Below are 19,934 nucleotides of genomic sequence, written 5' to 3' on the forward strand. Positions count from 1 at the left end.
GCCTTTTAAAACTTTTTATTCTCTGTATTTTCCTATTAAAGTTGTTTTGTTTTGCTTGTGTTCCACTTAGTTTAGTTTTGTAAAGTGACTTTGAGTACTCAGAAAAGCGCTATATAAATCCCAGGTATTATTACTCTCCGCCAGGAGAGTATTGTTATCACTGCGTTTTCACTTTCTAAACATGACACACCGATTGGTCAAGCCTCACGTGACACGTGAAATACTGTGATCTGATTGGCTAGTGACGCCACCGGGCCTATATATACATGGCATCACTCTGACAGTGTCTCCGCCACTGTCAGAGTGAGGTAAGACGGGAACCATGAAATGGCTGCATGGCTGATACATAATTGGCAGATAGGACAGATAGGACATTTATATAGACAGGAGGGATATGACATAGGACACTTATACAGACAGGAGGGATAGGACACTCACACAGACCTTCGCAACCTTCGAACCAACACAAGTCTTCTGGCGGAGAGTTGTGCTCCGAGGAGCACTTTTTCTAGTTATTATTATTATTATCAAGAAATAATGACCGATGACTGACCAATCAGAATCAAGCATTCAACCAAGCCGTGTAATAAGCTACGATAGTGCTGTGCAGATAGTGATCAACATCACTGTCACATACTGTAAATACTCACTGGCTGTAGCTTTTCACAATCATACTGTATCTCTTTTTACTGTATCAAGTTATATTGAATAACACTATTTCTGAAGGTGATTAGTAGCCTAATTACACATTTCTAACATGTGTTGCTAAAATGGCAGTTGCTTAGCTGATTGGTTTGTGAGGAATTTTACTGAAGCTTAAAAGTCTTACTATTGTGGAAGGCTTATGGTTTTAGCTAAATATGTGACCATTTTAATAAATCAGCATTCAGTGTTTTAGTGTTTCAGACATCTTCAATGAGTCACAATGTTCAACAAGGGATAATCATTCAGGAGTGTGGTAAGTGTATCACACTTCCATAGAAATGAAGTATTATTCACAGGGGTAACTGTCCTGTTTTTCATGCTTACTGCAGACTGATCTAGAAAAAGTGCTTCTCGGGGCACAGGTCTCCTCCAGGTAGGTTATTGTGGGCCAGCAATGTTTGAAATTCAGTCATGACTAGACATAATGTGTTTTGTGTACCGATTAGTGTGATATTTGTATAAAATGTGTAGGAGTATTAAACAAAAATGTTTTGCAAAAATTGGGCTCCTGGTGGCGCTATAATAGGGCAATGCGAAAAGGGTGGCATTTCTTCCTCTGCCTTTCACGGCAATCGGACGCTGAGTTCATAATTTGAGGCATTTTGTTCAAAACGAGCCACTCCTGTACTTTAGATGCCAATCTTAGCCAATTATATATGAAAAAACGGACAGATCCGTCTTGATCACTGACTATAGAGATACTGTGTGTGTACCGATTTGTGTGATGTTTGCAGGCGCGGAGATCCCGGGGGGGACGGGGGGGTTTTGTCCCCCTAGCTTCAGATTGGACCCCCCCCCCCCCCAAGTCATTTAGAATAATAAAAAGAAATGTTAAAATCATTTAAAATACTTATTTAATCGAACCTGAACCCACTTTTGAAATCAAAAGGGGGCGACCCCCCCATCCTCAAGCCAGATTTCCGCCCCTGGATGTTTGGACAAAATCTGTATAGGAGTTATAGCCAAAAATGTGTTTTGCTAAAATCATCCTGCTGGTGGCGCTATAACAGGCCGATGTGAAAAATGTGGGCAACTGGTTCTGCTCTGGCATCCAGAGAGTGTCCGTGCCCAGTTTCACGCCTGATCGGTCAAATGGTGCCGGAGATTAGCTGTTGACAGACAGACGGATGAACATGCACACACGCGGACGGACAGGGGGCAAAACTGCATGTTTGTTGTGGAAGACGTGCTTGCTTGACATGCTTTCCTTTCCTTTTATCACCAAATAAATTCATTCATTCATTTTTCAGGAATATGAACTTCTTCAAGGGGCTGACTTGCTTCGCGAAGCATGGTACTCCAAATTCAAAATGAATGAATTTATATTTTCACTCAAATTTGTGTGTTGTTGGAGATGGGGCCCAAACAAACGACTGAGATCAATTTCTCCATCTCATGGACCCAGAGACAACGGTCAGAATGAATCATAGTCCACTCTGTGGGAAACCTGTTTGTATACAATTCCCATAAGATCACTACTCTGGGTGGAACTTGAAGTGAACCAAGTATTTGTGCACTTGCATGCACATACCTGACGACACGCATTTATGCATGTATGCATGCACCCATGCACACATGTTCGCATGTTGAATTTTGCAATGTACAACAATCTCTTCCTTCTAACTGCCCTCTCTTTTCATTTACTGCATGCCATAATGTACGAGATAGTGCAGTTGAATATACTGTAAGTTGCCAGTTGAACAAATAAAATAAAACCTCTCAGAATATGAAATTGTAAAAATGAGTGTCAGCAACAGCTCTTATTCAAATGATGAGTTTGATGCATTTCATCAAAACATAATAATGTTTTAATCTTTCCAAGCTTAGGCACTGGGGAAAAGCTTTTACGGTTCTCCATCACCACCTGAGATCTGAGTCATGGTTACACAACATTCACTTTATTGCAGAGGCAGAGTTCAGCTGGAATTGTGCCCATGAGATTGGAGGCAATGTGTAACCCAAGTTGTCCGCATGCATATTTGTACCTAGTCAGGCGGTATATTGAGAGGATGAAAACGTTTCATATGGTGACCACTCCTTGTTGCATCCGTTCTAACACTCAGCACTGGCTATCTCAGCATGAGACTCATTCAGGTACTTAACAGAACCTTGTTACGGGGCCAGAGCTCAGCTCTGGACCTGTTTTATTTTAATTATGTTTCTATTTCATTTATTTATTTTTGTGTTGTGTCAATGAGTTTAAAGAGTTAATGCATTTGCACTACTTTGAGGCTAATTTAGACTTTTGTCTAGTAGCTCATACTGCATTTGAATGAAAGACATATTTTCAAGAACTCTAGCCAGTAGAGCTATGTGAGTGTATGTAATGCAATACTGCAAACCAAGAAGAACTGATGGCGAAGAGTATTGCATTCTTCCTTCAACTGCTTCTCACTCATGAATTAACTGACATATTACTAATAATAGAATGATACAGAACATATTAATCTCAATGTATCTTGTTCTTTTATTTCATGATAAAGGTTTGATGGTTATGACTCAATACTTATGGGGTAATTTCTACCTCAGTGTGCTTGATGCTGTAACGTCTCTGCAGGTTGTCTCTGAGCTCACGGTCCAAAGGTGGAGCTTGTTCTGAAATGATATCTGTGTGTACAAAGACCTTACACAGACATCCAATGCAGTAGATTTTTCAGAAGATGGCAGTTTTTGCAGACAATTAGAGCTAATCTGATGAATGTCAAACAGGTCTTTCCTGAGGATAAATAATGTGTGTGCATGCTTGCTATTTAAACCTTCATCTTTAGACTGGAAATGATCAGCATTGTCTCCATAACACCATCTCACAGCTTGTAGATTGGCTACCATATTTTGGTGAAGAGATTTGGCATAGAGGGACCCCTGGTCAACAAAGTATACAGGGATTAAGTTGTTATGTGTTATGTCACATGTCCGTTTGCATATATTCCAGTGAGGTTGTGAAGAGACTGATGCCAATATTCACAGGTGATTATGTCAGAAAAGGATACAAGGGATGTTCCTAGTCTTTCCAAAGGCAAAAAGTAAGTAAGGAGAACTTTGTATATTATTATATTACTATAATATTATTATTATTAAAATTGCATTGATTGTTTTTATGATCAAAATCTTTTTCAAAATGTCTCCAGAGTACGTTTTTTGTTTTATTTATGTATTTATTTATTAGTTTATTTTAATGAAAATTGTAATACCTTGAAATACCTCAGCTATATTTTAATTGAAATAAGAAAATTAATGGTAAAATATACAGTTGACAATCAAGATGAAAACAATCAAGATGAGAATCATTGCCAAAGTGGGCAAAATCTGAAAATGACTTATCATTATTATTCGTCAAATATTCGGAATCGTCAGATACTATGAAGCCGCACAACAGACATTTTTGTATTTGCACAATTAAATAAAACAGTGTTACATAAAAACTGAACAAAGATGAAAGGTCTTGTTTTTCATTCTTAGCTCCTCGGGCAGGAAGATCAAAGGTTATGAGCCTAAGCAGCAGCAAATAATGATGTATTGTTTCATATTCATACTAGTTTGTCATCATGTTTAACTACTGCAACTCTCTCTTGTTCTTCCTCAATCACAAGTCCCTTTCATATCATATAATTTCATAATGTATTTGACATTTCATATCATTGACAATTTCAGAGGTCATGACCTGAGACAGAGACCCATGTCTATGAAGAGTGATGGTTCTATTGCAGACCCTCCATATTTCTGCAATGAACCTCAACCCACCCACACAAAGTAAGACCACTGATTTATCTTTTAACATGTTTTAATCTTTTAATCTAATATACATACTGACGGAAATGATCTACTATTGCATGTATCAGTGTGCATGAATGATGCCATCTGTATTAGGGTTTAACACCGGGATTCCCGGGATACGGTTAAAAAAAGTTATTTACCGTCCCGGGAACTGACTTCGGTTCCCGGGATCCCGTTGTTTTTTCTTGTTAGAAATTACTACTAATTAGTAGAAAGGCCTATCTGCACGGAGGAATTACTATTATATAGCCAAGTTACTTGCGGCGTTGCCGACCAGGGCAGGGTCCCATGGTCCCGTTTTGAACCATATGGGATGCACTGAATTTAACAGTAATGAACACAATAAAACACAAGGAGAAGAAGGCCAGTAGTTTGTCGTAGGACCCAGGTTGGACCTCCTATGCCATATGTTCAGTCTGCGCCGCTTGTGCTGCACGCAGCGACGGGTGAACGGTAAACGGAAGACTTGCCCCAAAACACGTCACCCCCATTTATTTCGCAAACAAGCGGTTCTTGTATTCTTCTATTTGTTTTACTGAGGATAAGGTTAGGAATATAGTTTTACTCAGGTTAAGTGTAGAAATAAAGTTAGGTGTTGGCACCGTTTTACTGAGGTAACATTTAGGAATAAGGTTAGGTTTAGTTTAGGCATAGTTTACTGAGGTTACGTGTAGGAATACCAGGTGAATGCCCCCAGATTTGCCCCGGGGCGACAATGCAGCAGCAGTGCTGGTGTCACACAGGTGGCTACCCCAATCACCTCCCGATATATATGGTATGGAACATCTTGTTCTAAATCTGATCCTTTTCTTGCATATTTAATTGCAAATAGTCAATGCTTACTAGGGATACAGTATAGGTGGTTACAATAGGGACATCTGGACACCTCAATGTAAAATTGGCTATTTAAGTATCTACATATAAATGCATTTTAGTGGGCACTTTTATTTTATTTTTTTTACCCTTTAACAGGAATTCCCGGGAAGCCCGGGAAAAGGGCTGAAAATTCCCGGGAATTAAAATGAGCTATTTCCCGGAAAATGTTAAACCCTAATCTGTATGACTGTTAGAGACAAATTATGGCATTTGCATAATAGTGATGTAACTATGATTTGATTTTATTATACATTATTACAAATATATATTTTAAGCCTGGCTGAATATAAATAAACTCTCAAACACAATGAGTTAAATGAAACTTCCAGACATGCTGATTTCAGAATAAAGTCTCAGTTTCAAAGTTAAAAGAAAAGTTATACATCAAGAAAAGTTATATTAGTCTTTCTCCAGCTGGTTTGATGCCAAGGCAACATGTTAGCATGTCTAAACTTTTTACCAGTTAGATATTAGACTTAATAACTTAATAATATGATTCCAGTGGATTTTTTTTATGATAAGACGTCCCAGCTCCATTACAGACCTCTTAATGTCCTGTTAGCTGGTGTGAATCCTGACATCTTAAGACTTCTGACTGGTCACTAAAACTACAGCTACTAATTGTAACAGTACAGCCAGGCATGAAGCGACGTGCACATCCGCCTGTGTGGCAGAAGGAGTGAACAATGAAACAACAATGATAGGATATCTTCTGAACAGAGATGACAAAGCCAAGGTGGAAAAGAGCTTCCTTGGGTTAGAGGCAGAGGACTGCATCTTAGCACAATAAAAAGAGGACTTAGAAGTGGATAATAAGAAGGAAAAGGCAAAAGTGAATGATAGTAATATGACTATTAGGCTACTACCAACCACTGCAAATTCTACAACCACTGCTATATAATTAAAACTACAATTGCTACTACTACAACTTCTTCTATTACTACAACTAGGAATCAGTGCATAACAGATACATTTTTAGATGTTATCAAATATTCAAGTTTTTCTCTCTTTCTTGTCAGTATTAGCTCCTCAGGCAGGAGAGTCAAAGGTTATGAGTCTGGATAATATGTAGTGTTCAATATTCATACTTTTTGTCATCATCTTTAGCTACCCAACTCTCTCTCTCATTCTGTGTTAATCAGACGTCACTTTGTATCCCTAAACATTTTTACAGAGGTCAAAACCTGAGGCAGAGACCTGGGTTTCCAGCACCCGTGTCTATGAAGAGTGATGGTTCTATTGCAGACCCTCTATATTTCAGCACTGAACCTCAACCCGTCCGCACAAAGTAAGGCCACTGAAATATTGTTTTGTGTTGTCTGTTGCAGCAACACAAAACGGTTCATATAAGTGTCTTCTGTGGTGTTTCACCTTTTTAGTGTGAGAGTTGGTACTGGGAACTAGCTGCAAATCCATTAAAGTCAGGTTGGTAGCTGCTCGTTGCAAGGTGGTAATCTCTAACTTGATAAGTTCTTTGACTTGAACGCCTTCATGTGAGAAAACACAGATTCACGTGTGTGACTAACAAACAACCTTCACGGCGATATCCAGTATCATCCTTCACATTCAGTATAGTACAAATTCCTATGCTAAAACGTGCTGCACTGCTCAGCATTGCCACTTTTGTGACTGTAGAATGTGATCACATGTCTTCCTTTCAAGTCCATATTCCAGGCTTCCAGGGAGAAGTAAAGTAGTGACATTGTTCTATTCTTACCCCCTTTCCTGAATAATGCAAATTATAGGAGCTTGTACGACACATAATTACACTCAAATCTTTACACCTGTAAACCTGTGATGTGACAATAATATTCAGTTCATTCCTAAATGTCTAGGCAAGAAAGGTTTTTATGTGTTATTGTAATGTATACATGTAATGCTATTTAAACTTTACTTACACACAATGATCACTTATTGACTTATAATCACACTATAATGTAACATTGTATGTTTATAATGCATTATAAAATTATTATAATGTGCTGTATTACAACTATGACAGTTAGAATACACTTATAGCCAAAAGATCATGTGTCATGATTATTGATAAAGGATTTCGAGCATCTATGCGTGCTTATAACTATAATTATACAGTGTTATAAGCAGATTATAATGCATTTTGTATTTTAGACATTGGCTTCACACAAAGTGTTACTAAAATCTCATATAAATTAAAAACATATGTAAATTAGATTTTATTTTTTAAACAACATTTAATTTTCTTGACTTTCAGGTTAAAGACACCAGTCCATACTTATTGTGTGACAGAGAAGCCTGATGATAGGTACAGTAACATTATATCCTTACATTTTGAGCCCCAAAAACATACATGATGATATTACACATACAACAACTGGCTGGACTTTCTGTACACCCTCCTGAATACTGTTCTGATTTTGGTGACCCCATTGACCCCCCCAACCAAGACAGGGTCCAAAAATGGCATGGTTCCAATATGGCTCTCTGACATCATACTGATGATGAAGTTAGTCTTGCCAGAATATGGAGAGATGGTGAGAGGTCGACGGGACGTTCTTCATCTATCTTTCCGTACTTTTTGATTTGTAGAGAGGCACTGTACTGTAGGCAACACAATTGGACATTTCTTGTGTATGTGCCTGTATTGACAATACGGCATGGCTCTGTAAGAGATACATAACAGTTGCTCACATACACACAGCTTTTAATGTATTTATGGCATACTAGAAGTTCGGGCCGCTATGCGGCCCGAACGTCTAGCGTGACGCGTCGTTCACTTTGCAGTGCCACCTTACAGGCACCTCACAGTGTGAGAGAGAGTTTTGTGCTCTCCTAAATCCACGGCAGGCTTTGAAAGTAGCCACTTCAGAAAGAGGTGACGTGCATCACCTCTCCAATGACCAAAACCCACTATGGAAGCCGTCGAACTGGTGCGATCTGACGGCATCCTAGAATTTATAGGTAGGATGTGATGTCATTCGTGATGTCATGCTGTCGTGAGATTACGTCACACTGGCGTTGTGTCCATACCGTCTCATCGTGATGTCAGATTACGTCACACTGGCGTGATGTCAGATTACGTCACACTGGCTACATACGTACATACTGACAACCGACATGGCGCAGGATTCAAATTGTATATATAGACTAGAAGTTCGGGCCGCTACGCGGCCCGAACGTCTAGCGTGAGGCGTCGTTCACTTTGCAGTGCCACCTTACAGGCACCTCACAGTGTGAGAGAGAGTTTTGTGCTCTCCTAAATCCACGGCAGGCTTTGAAAGTACTCGCTTCAGAAAGAGGTGACGTGCATCACCTCTCCAATGACCAAAACCCACTTTGTGATTACTCAGACCTGGTATGGCAGACCTGTGGGGAGTGTGCAGTGGTGTACAATGTGAAAAGATAGTTGAAATCGCAGGAGATGAAGTTAGCAGTTTATTTGTGTAAAGGGTGGATAAGAATGAAATGGTGTGAAAGACAGTGGCGACGTCGTCAGGTCCACAGGTTGTCATGGCAGAGCCTGCAGAATGGGAGAAAAGGAGAAGGCAGGAGTCAAGCAGACAATGTGAGAAGTCCACCATGGATCATGTGATAGTGAAGGCAGTGATTTTTGTGTGAAGTTGTAGGCATTGTTGGTTATGTTGAGCAATGAGAAATGACACATGGAAGAATGCAACAGCCTTACCTCAGTGGGGAAGAAGCACTTTTGTGAAAACCACGTTTTCCGTGACGTTTTCAGTGTGGTTTTCCTGCTGGTGTATGGCATACTTTAGGCGTGCTGGGTCACCCGTTCTTGAGCTGGCAACATATAGTTGTCCGTGAGTGAAGACAGGGGATCGAAGCCAGACCCCAACTGTTGTAAGTGTCTGGCCTTGTGATTTGTTGATGGTGGTGGCGAAAGCAGTGCGGACTGGAAACTGTCGCCTGGCCCAGTCAAAAGTGAAAAGTCCAGCATCTGGGATGATGACTTGAATGATGCAGATTTATGCAGGCTGCATATTCTGCTTAAAGAAGAAACAAACAAAAAGCGACAGAGATATATGCCATATATGGGCATAAAAGGACACATACAAACAGATACATAGATCCCCATATATGGGCATGAAAGGGAAACAGACAGACAGATCCAGAGATCTCCATAATAAAGTCAAAACGGGTCCAATGTGATGTCATGCTGTCGTGAGATTACGTCACACTGGCGTTGTGTCCATATTCGGGACGACCGTCTCATCGTCATCGTCGTCTTGGTAACAGGTTGGTTTGTTGTGATGATGTAGTGTAAAGTTTCAGACAGACAGTAAGAGTGATGCAGTGTTGCATCACTCTTGCCAGATTGCAACGTACATACATACATACATACAACGGACAACCGACGTGGCGCAGGATTCAAATTGTAAGGTAGATGAATGACGTCATATTGACGGTGACGTCAGTCATCTCCAAATTTGGGTTCAGCCTGATATGAATTCTATTATAAAAAGAAAGTTAAATGTTTTGTAAAAAGTGGACAGACATCCGTCCACCCGAAGTTAATCTCGCGAATCTCTTGCAAAATTTCGTATTAGGCCAATTTAGTAGTCCACCTTTTACAAAATATTTAACTTTCTTTTTATAATGGGATTCATATCAGGCAAGCGGGCAGGCGGGTGGACGCACGCACGCACGCACGCACGCACGCACGCACGCACGCACACATAGACCATGTTTATAGACAGCTAGCATCGTTCAGCGCCATGCCCTAAAAAGATTATGTAAAAATAAAAGTACTAGCTGAATTGTCATAGGATTTGCTATTGCACATTCATGCTCCCCCTAGACAATGGCCTATACTCATTATAGTGACCCAATGGCTGCTTGTTTAGTGCCACCATTGGGCCAAAATTTCTAATTGCGCTCACAATATCTCAAAAGTTAATAGGCAGATGCACTCAGCAAGGATGAGCCCTACTGATTTTGGTGACCCCATGGCTTTCCCTCTATGGTCATCGGTGTAAGAAGCAGCACAGGTTGTAGGAGCTACTAGTATAGGCTATTAGACTCTGTCTTGTTTTTTAATTTATTCATTTTTTCAAATCCCTACAGAACATTTGCTTTTGGAGTGCCAAAGGCCTGGGGTAGACAAATGCATGGAGAACCACACAAGTAAGAGTAGTAGTACTGTACCTACTGTATCTCATGTTGCATTCTGAAAATGCTTTTAAAATATGTTATATTATGAGGGGGGATTATAATTTAATATAGTATCACAAACATGCATGCCTGATCTGCACTCTACACATTAATATGTGTAGAATGTGTGTGAACATACTGTACACCCCATTCGGATACATTTTATTACTATTATTTGATACCTGCTGCTTTTTGATACAGTCTCTTTTTGCACATGCACGCTTTATGTACAGTATATGTTTATGGATATTTGTACTATTTTTCTTCTATGTACTTCTATGTACTCTTGTACTATAGCTCTTGTAAAACAATATCATACTGCATTGGTACTCAACCTTTGGTCCGGGGCCCACTGGTGGGCTGTGAGGATATTGCAAGTGGGCCCCCAAATAATTTACAAAACACTGACCACGATTTAAAATAATAAATAAATGAAAAGTCATATGTTTTCTTTAAAACCATTGAGAGGTTGAGAACTACAGTTATACTGTATATTCAAAGTACAGTATATGAACGTTCACCTGTGTGAATGCTAGGCATTCCATGTAAATCGTATAATTCACATTAGGCACATATTACCCGGATGACAAATGCTGTTCAAGATATATTGCATACTGCTCCTCTATTATTCAAGCCAGGATCTTTGCATATCAGGATGTTGTGTCCTTTGTGATTTCTTTCTGAACAAATGCTGCAAATTTGGGTGCAATTTTTGGGTAGATTGAATGAAAAAAATTTTCACCCCTCTTATACACTTGGAAATGGGATGTGACAATAAAGTGAAGTTGAGGTAGCTTAATGAAACTGTACAAAATGTACAGTATGTTATTTAAAATAAAATAAAAAGCAGCATCATTAATAAGGCAAACATGTGAGTTTCATACTTTGAAAACTCTTTCCAGATTATTATAAAGTGTGTTTTTAATCTGAAGATTGGAGTTTGTCATTCTTATACAGGGGGAAATCATCAGAGGTTACACACTCTGGTTATGAGTCAGATAGGTCTTCAAAAGACATCCCTCTTCATTTCAGAGAAAAAAGGTACAACATTATCTTTTCGCTAATACAGTAGCTGATTTACAAAACATGCTTTTACATGTAAGAATGTAATGAATTGTAATTGTTTCAGAGAGAAGATACCAGATGATAGATACTCTGGTTATGAGACACAGATATCATCGAAGGATATTCCTCTTCATTCCAAGTAAGAATGAGAACCTCAAGTCTTCTGTGACTTGAGAATAGTTTACCAAAAAATGAAAATTATTCCAATATCTCATTTTATCATTACTTTAAAACATCTTTTCTTATTCAACTTGGACTTATATTCATGACTTCAGTCTGGTAAATCTGATTCCATCTTTTTCAAATGTTTCATAACTTTCAGGCTGAAGAAAAAGGGGTCTCCAACTGTGAGGGGATGTTCTGATGAGTCCAGAGAAGTGCCAATTAGTTTAATCAAGAAGCAGTATGTAAACTCTACATACAATATTATTATTATTATTAAATATGAATACAGCATACTAATTATAATAAAACCGATTTTTCATCATGAACACTAACAAGAACGCAACAAAATGTCTGCCATTGGTATTTCTTTGTGCAGTGTTTTCCAAGTATCCTTGCAATATTATATATTGAGATATAGTTTAATATGAGAATAAACAAAGGTGGCATCTGGCTCAGAGTCCACAAGCTCTTATTACAGGAGTGATTTACCTCTATGTTTCACATACAGAGAGTACAACTAAAAACGTAATGGTTGTGAGACAAATAGCCATGTGTAATTTAATTTGCATTACTCTTTCAGCCATCACCTACTACGCCTACACAATTCTTACAAAAAAAAGAAAGAAAGTAGAAAAGTAGTAACCAAAGCCATAGGACACATTTTCTAGTTAGACACACAGTAAATATTCTCAAACACCATGAAACATAGCTACTGTAGCTATACCTTACATTTCTTTTACCACTGGTACATTTTCTTGTTATGCCTGATAGCAGATGATAAAGTATATTATATTTGTCAATAGCTAAATATGACAATGGTGCTGCTTTACTTTCAGGGACCATTTGGGACGTGCAGAATCCACACACTCTGACACATCTAATTATTCATCAGGGGACTACCCCCCTTTTGGAGACGGCACACTTCCAAAAATGACGTGAGGCACATTTTCTACTTCACTACTGCACTATGACACATTGTGCTGCAAAATGACATTTGATACAAGAAAAAAGGGATCATTCTACAGGAAAACTACATAAGATAATAATTAGCAGAAGGTATTTATATTGCTTATTCACACAGCAGAGTGCAATTCAATGTGCTTTTCATCAGAATTTAAGAAAAACAGGAAAAGAAATAAAGTGGCAGAAAAGAAGAAAGATAAAATAACTAAAAACAAAAACAAAAGGGCGATGAAACATTTGACATTAAATTAGTTCCTATGCAAAAACAAGTCTTAAAAAGTGAGTCCACTGTTTCTGATGCTCTCAGATTCACTGCAGGATTTTTCAGAGTATGGGTGCCTACAGTATGAACTAAAAGTAGTTTCATGGCAGGGTTTAGTTCTAATCTAGACCATGGGCTGGTTAACGTGAGGGGATCAGAGTACAAATATAAACACAGTATTTTTAAAGCAGATCTGCAATGTAAAAAATAAGTACAGTAATATACTTGGAATATGTCACATTAGGTTAAATTGTTGTTTTGTTGTTTGAGAGAGTCATCATTTAACTGTAAGGATACAATTTGACACTCTCATAGTTAAATGAACACAGGATTATACTGTGTAGTCAGATGACCTCCTTGACCTCAAATACCTTATAAACCTTACTCTTTAGGGAGGTGATCTGTGATGTCTGCTGCCAGTCGAAAGCAATGAAAACCTGTCTGACCTGCAACATCTCCTACTGTGAATATGATGTGAGGCAGCACTACAAGGTTGAAGCCATGCAGAGGCACAAACTGTTGGATGTGACATCAGACGTTGAGGGGAAACACTGTCAGCACTACCACCAGCCTCTAGAGTTTTTCTGCATGACAGATCAGATGCAAATTTGCAGCATTTGTTCAGAAGGAAATCACAAAGGACACGACATCCTGATACGCAAAGATCCTGGCTTGAATAATAGAGGTGCAGTATGCAATATATCTTGAACAGCATTTATCATCCGGGTACTATGTGCATAATGTGAATTATACGATTTACATGGAATGCCTAGCATTCACACAGGTGAATGTTTATATGTACTTTGAATATACAGTATAACTGTAGTTCTCAACCTCTCAATGGTTTAAAAGAAAACATACATGACTTTTTATTTATTTATTATTTTATATTATTAAAATCGTAGTCAGTGTTTTGTAAATTCTTTGGGGGCCCACTTGCAATATCCTCAGAGCCCACCAGTGGGCCCCGGCCCACAGGTTGAGTACCAAATGCAGTATGATATTGTTCTACTGGCACAACATAATTTTCTGCTCTCTTATTTTGGTCAGTGGTGCCTCCCCCAGGCGAGATCAGGTTCCTGGCGGTGAAGCCCGACTCTGTGACTCTGAACTGGGGCAGTCCGGAGGGACTGGAGGGACCCAAGTCGTTCCGAGTGAAGTGGAGCTCTTCTGAAAGCGATGAAGTCTGCACGACAGTCACAGACTGTTTCAACATTGAAATAACGAACCTTAAAGTTGGCAGAATGTATTACTTCAGTGTGGCCACAAAGGAAGATGATGACACTTTAAGTGCATGGGTCAACGCAACTGTATTCACAGGTAATCTATAACTTCCTGAGACGTTTCAAATGTCTTTGATTGAAATATGTTCACATTGAAACGACTCAACACTACATATTCTGATGACCAAAATGATGTCCTTTTTAAGCGGTGCCAGCGCCTAGACACCTGACTATAGAGCATTCAGATGCCAATTCCATGTCCCTCAAGTGGACCAAAGGAGACAAAATGGAGCAAATTCGACATCAGTTCCTCATGACCGTCAAGAGCCCAGGAAGAGAGCCACTAGCAATACACACTGAAGACTGTTTCAAGATCTTCTCCGACTTAGAACCTGACACAGAGTACAATATCTCTGTCTCAACTGTTCTGACCAATCAGAGGCAGAGTGAGACGATCACCACAACCATCCGTACAAGTAAGGCATCATACAGTACCATGGTTTTTGAATTGGCCACGTAAGATGTTTCAAAACAAGTCAAGTAATAACTACAACTGTGAATGTTACATCTCATCTGACAGAATGTTCAGGTGCACTCTGTCATGCAGTATATACATTGTAATATTGAAAGTGTCACACCTGGTGGAATTCGCAATTTCAAATGTGTCACAAAGATGTCCTTCTCTTTCTGTAAGCATATGCTATCCTATGCAAATGGTTCTTTAGTGATTCAGTGGATTTTTGCTCATGTGAACTGAAAATTTGGATCCTGTCTTGAACTGTGTAGAGTGCATACTTTTAACATACTGTGGCACATGTTTGTTGATTCACAGAACCCTGCCTCATGGAGGTCTTATCCAAGATTGGGCTTGAAGACCAATATGAAAACAAGCTCACATTGAGTGCCATCCTTGAGATTGATCGAAATGACATATCAGGCAAGAAAACTGACATCATGGAATCACTGCCAGGTGGCTTTTTGAAAAAACTTATGATGGCCAATGTGAATGCTAGATGTGTCAGTTTAGCATCTAGTGATGCTGACAATAGTAGTGATGCTGGCAGTGATAGCTACAATGCCATTAATCCCCTAGACCTGACAACAGCAGTGTTTCTGTGTTCAGATGCTTTACTCCAGCAGGCATTAGTCCTGAAAATGTCACTCTGTCAATTTGCCATTCCTCTCTTACTGCCCAACCATGAAACAAGAGAAATCACAATGATGCTGTGGTCCATGCGTGACATAGTGAGAAAGTTTAGTCCTTCTTACCATGCATTCACTAAGTCCTTCATTGAGGACAGACTTGTGCTCTCTCAAATGCCTTTGGTGTCCTTTGTCAGGCAAGGGAAAAGCAACTTGTCCAAGTCTTTGATATTGAACAAACTCCTCAGTAACTCTCAAACGTACCATGACACATTTTGCCATCGTAAAATGACGTGTTGCGACATTCCTAGAAGGATTTCGGGTGGCCTAGTTGAAATCACCTGGTACCTACCATGTGGAAACAGGAACATAGATAGGTTCACTGATCCTGTGGCTGTAGCAAACCTCAGGGGAGGCATCAGGGTCTTTGACAAACAGTTCTCCTTTCTCTGTCAGACATCAGCAGCTGTTTATATTTTCTGCGATGATACACAGAACATCAAGATGTTGGAAGGAACAGATATGAAGGCAGAGGTCTTCTTGGTTACCACCAGTTTACAGGGGAAGTTCTTCACGCTGAAAAAGATGGTAACAAAACCAAGCTTAAAGACAACTACGGTGAGTGAAAAGAAGAGGTCTGAAGATGACTTGGTAAAAGCCCTCCAGACATCAGTAGCGAAGGTGCTAGAATGTTGTCCTATCAAAATTTCTGTGGAAAACATGGCAAAATCAGCTCGTAGTTCTGGGATCCTTGTTGATGAGGACAGTGAGGAGTGTCAGAGTGCCAGAAAGAACGCAGGCAAAATCACCAGGACCATAACGACGGTGGCGAAATTCAAAAGCAAACAGCTGCTATCCCAGGGACCTGTCTGGAAAGGACTTTCCTGGTTGGAGAAAGAGTGTTGCAGACTGCGAAAAGCTGACAGGCAAAACATTGATCACTATAGGAGTTATTTGAAAACACAGGAGAAAGAGCTCAGACGGAAACAAGAGAGATTCGAGAAGACCCCTCCAATGGCAGACTTCCTTCACGGGGTGGTGACTTCAGAGGCACAACGATCCCATTTCCTCAGATGGTTGGAAATGGATTTAGAAAACCTGTCCCGGCAGAACCTAGCAGGTTTAAGGGATCAATACGCAGATCTCCGCCAGAAATCTCCCCAAGCAAAAGAAAGGATAGCAGAGATGGATAAGAACATCTCTGATTGTTGTTTAGGTCTGGAGCACTTTTTTCGTGAGTGTGGGCAGCTATATAACTATACATCCTATCTGCCAGAATACAGCCACCAAAGAAAAGTCATGGAACATCTCCCTGCACACTGTGCTCAGATGCTGGTGGATGGTTTCCCCATTGAGCTAATCGATGGTGATGCATCAAACATCCCAATGAAATGGATCACTGATGTACTTTCTGAGCTTCACAATATCATGCATTCCAAGAGCAATATCAAGGTTGTTACCATCTTGGGAGCTGAAAACACGGGTAAATCAACCCTCCTCAACACCATGTTTGGTCTCAGGTTTGGTGTTAGCAGTGGAAGATGCACCCGAGGTGCTTATATCCAACTGATCAACATCAGTGAAGATGTCAGGAATGAACTAGGGTGTGACTGCCTCATGGTGATTGACACTGAGGGCCTGAAACCACATCAGATGAATCAAGAGGACGACAGTCATGAACGGGACAAGGAAGTAGGAACACTTGCTGTGGGCCTCAGTGATGTCACAATCATCAATATTTCAGAGGACAGCTCCGCAGAGATTAAAGATGTCTTGGAGATTGTGGTTCACGCTTTCATTAGAATGCACAACAAGGGCAAGAAACCAGTGTGCCATTTTGTGCACACAAACATGTCAGACATGCCTACTCGTGAGAGGAAAGAGAGAGAGACACAGTTGTCAACACAGTTGGAACAAATGATTTTAACAGCATCTAGGGCAGAAAGGAAGCTCAAGATCACAAATATCTCAGATGTGATTGAATATGATGCGGATGCAAACAATTGGTACCTGCCAACACTTTGGCATGGTACTCCACCAATGGCCCCATTGAGTGTTAGCTACAGTGAAACGGTACACGTCTTCAAAAGGAAATTGATGCGAGACCTTAAACGACACCAGGAAATATATGATTTGACAGATTTCATCAAAAGCACACAAACCTTATGGAAGACTATAATGTCTGAAGAAAGGCCATTCGGTCACCAAAATCAGTAGAGTTTATTCTGTAATCTGCCCATTCGATATTAAGATGTCTATGTTGCAAGTGGACATTTTTGGCATAAGGATGGCACTAGAGGAAAGGCCATGAGCCCCCAAGGTTTATTCTCCGGAGAGCATGAAGGTGCATCATTTCCATGGCAATCCAGCCTGGGACCAAAGTGACTACACACAGGTTGCATGGTTTAGCTCCTTGCCAGATAACCTCAGTGTTGAGTATCATCAAAACAAATATTACACAAGAGAAGGAGGATGCATGATATTATAGGGATGGGTTTTGACTGTCATCAGATCAGGTGTTTTCACTTAACCTATTTTGTTTCTACCAGTCAATGGTGAGACTGTGTGTCCTATATGCTATTTGTGTTCGCCGATTTCCTCATTCATTCCTGAAGAAGACTGTTCATGATCAAAATGTTGAATCTTTTTTTTCTCTTGGGTTTCTCTTGGGGGACACATTGAAAAGCAGGAAATACATATTGTAATGATTAAAATAAAAATAAAAAAATAATAAAGATAAACACAAAATTATCTTATCAATTTATTATTCGATTATTCCAGTCTGCATCTTCTTCTGTTTCTTGATTTATTTTGCTGATGCATATTATGACGTAAAACCCAGAATAATTAAATTAGAATGTGTATGCAGAATATAATGTGTTGTGGACCAGTATTACAAAGGACAACAATTGTATCTGAAATAAGATGTATTTATTTGTTTTCTTTAAACTATGAGAACATACAAATAAAACATTTAAATATGATTTAAAAAAATACTATATTCACACAAATCAATCCATGTCCACCCTAACAGGGAGAATTGAGGTACAGTATGAACAAAACTGATTCTGGCTGTAATTTTAACAGAAAACATTTCATTCTGAAAGTAAAAGACACCACAAAGCAGATTGTTTTATTGCCATTAAGTTTGTATAAAAAAAAAACTCTATTTGTATTATAGCTGAAAGTGAAATTATCCCACTAGTCCATGACAGCCTAGGCTGATATTGTAGTTTGTTTTCCACTTCAGGTGAAAAACTACAGCAGATTAAAAACATGGCAGACCAGTAAGCAACACAGCTGCACCAAACAAATTCATATTAGTGTTAGATTTCCATAGGTGTGTCCAGAGCCAAGGGCATGCCAATGTGCAAGCATGAAAGACAGTATAGATACACCTACTGTAAAATCGAACGCACCCATTATTAACTTGATTAGCTGTAGCTGTGTTACTTACATCTATACTATAGTTTTTCACCTGAAGTGGAAAACAAACTACAAAATCATCCTAGGGTGTCATGCAGGCTGACTATATAAAATCCTCCAAATATCACATCTTAAATTGATGTTACCATAAGATTATTCATTTTAATCACGGAGTTGCATTACAATATGAGGTTGGGTTCCAAATTCTAAATAATTTTGTATTTTGTGAACTGCATCTATATGAGCAAGACAACATGAACTAGAACTGAATATGAAATAACAAATCCAAAATAATAATTTGACTGATTTCATGATATGCTTCTTCTAAATTCAGTGTCTGTCATAACAGACATGGAAACTGACATCATATCTTGGAGGGGGGCTTTAAAGGCCATGGTACAGGGTCAAAATTGGGTCATGGAATACACTGTACAGTATTGTCCATGTTCACAGTGCCTCTTTTTAATGTGTTAAGCCATACCAAATGTTTTATCATTTTGATTTATGCAAGCAGAGTAAAATAAACCGTTTCTACAGTATGTGCAGCTTCAGCTTGGGACAGGATTTGGACTACATGGCCTCAATTAATCCACTAAGCCACAGAGAATGCTCTGAAAATACCATCCACTGATGTCCATAATATAATATAATGTTACATTAGTCTGAAAATGTATTTTGGCAGAGATATTCAAGTCATTGACATGATACCAGATATGATACTACATGATACAAATTTTAAAATGTATAGTTTTTCTATCTTTCCTTCTTTTTGACAGATTTCAGATTGACAGATAAAATACAACAATAGATATTATCTTATATTACTGTATTTTATTCTTTAATTAAAATGTTTAATGTATTCTAATAACATTTAGTAATTGACCATTAATTCCTCAATTATGAAAATGACCCACACAATGGAACTAACTGTTACTCTCCAGGACTAACTCTCTTAATAATCTCATTATACAATACATACAGCAAGTACATTCCTAAAACAGCAGCATACAGCACATTGAAGGGTTCTTTTTTTTATCATAGAGAGATGAAATCAAGAAAAAGAAAATAACCAACATAAACATCATTACATCTTAGTGCATTGGAGGTTTGGTTGAATGCAATCAGGTTGAGTGGAGTGGACTATCAACGAGACATCATTCGTACAAACTCTGTGGAGAAAAGAA

General features: G+C 39.0%; 2 protein-coding genes across 2 annotated transcripts in view; one reads left to right on the top strand and one right to left on the bottom strand.

Annotated features, from left to right (window-relative positions):
- Nucleotides 1-14,599: 14,599 nt before the first annotated feature.
- Nucleotides 14,600-19,538, top strand: LOC311054802 (up-regulator of cell proliferation-like; the record flags this gene model as incomplete). The annotated part of the gene is made up of 3 exons (XM_084070805.1): nucleotides 14,600-14,657; nucleotides 15,014-17,397; nucleotides 19,527-19,538. Exons 2-3 carry the CDS (start codon nucleotides 15,025-15,027, stop codon nucleotides 19,536-19,538), a joined length of 2,385 nt encoding a protein of 794 aa, XP_083926931.1. The 5' UTR covers nucleotides 14,600-14,657; nucleotides 15,014-15,024.
- LOC311054813 (calcium-binding protein 2-like) overlaps nucleotides 19,014-19,934 on the bottom strand; it is a gene marked incomplete at its 5' end in the record, with an annotated part of 29,069 nt that continues 28,148 nt past the window's right edge. The window contains one exon of the mRNA XM_084070815.1: nucleotides 19,014-19,919. Coding sequence (XP_083926941.1) covers nucleotides 19,894-19,919 — 26 coding nt within the window. The 3' untranslated portion in view covers nucleotides 19,014-19,893. The remainder of the gene's footprint in view (nucleotides 19,920-19,934) is intronic.

This window comes from Gymnoscopelus microlampas (assembly GCF_963454915.1).
Source record: "Gymnoscopelus microlampas genome assembly, chromosome: 2".
NCBI lineage: Eukaryota > Metazoa > Chordata > Actinopteri > Myctophiformes > Myctophidae > Gymnoscopelus > Gymnoscopelus microlampas.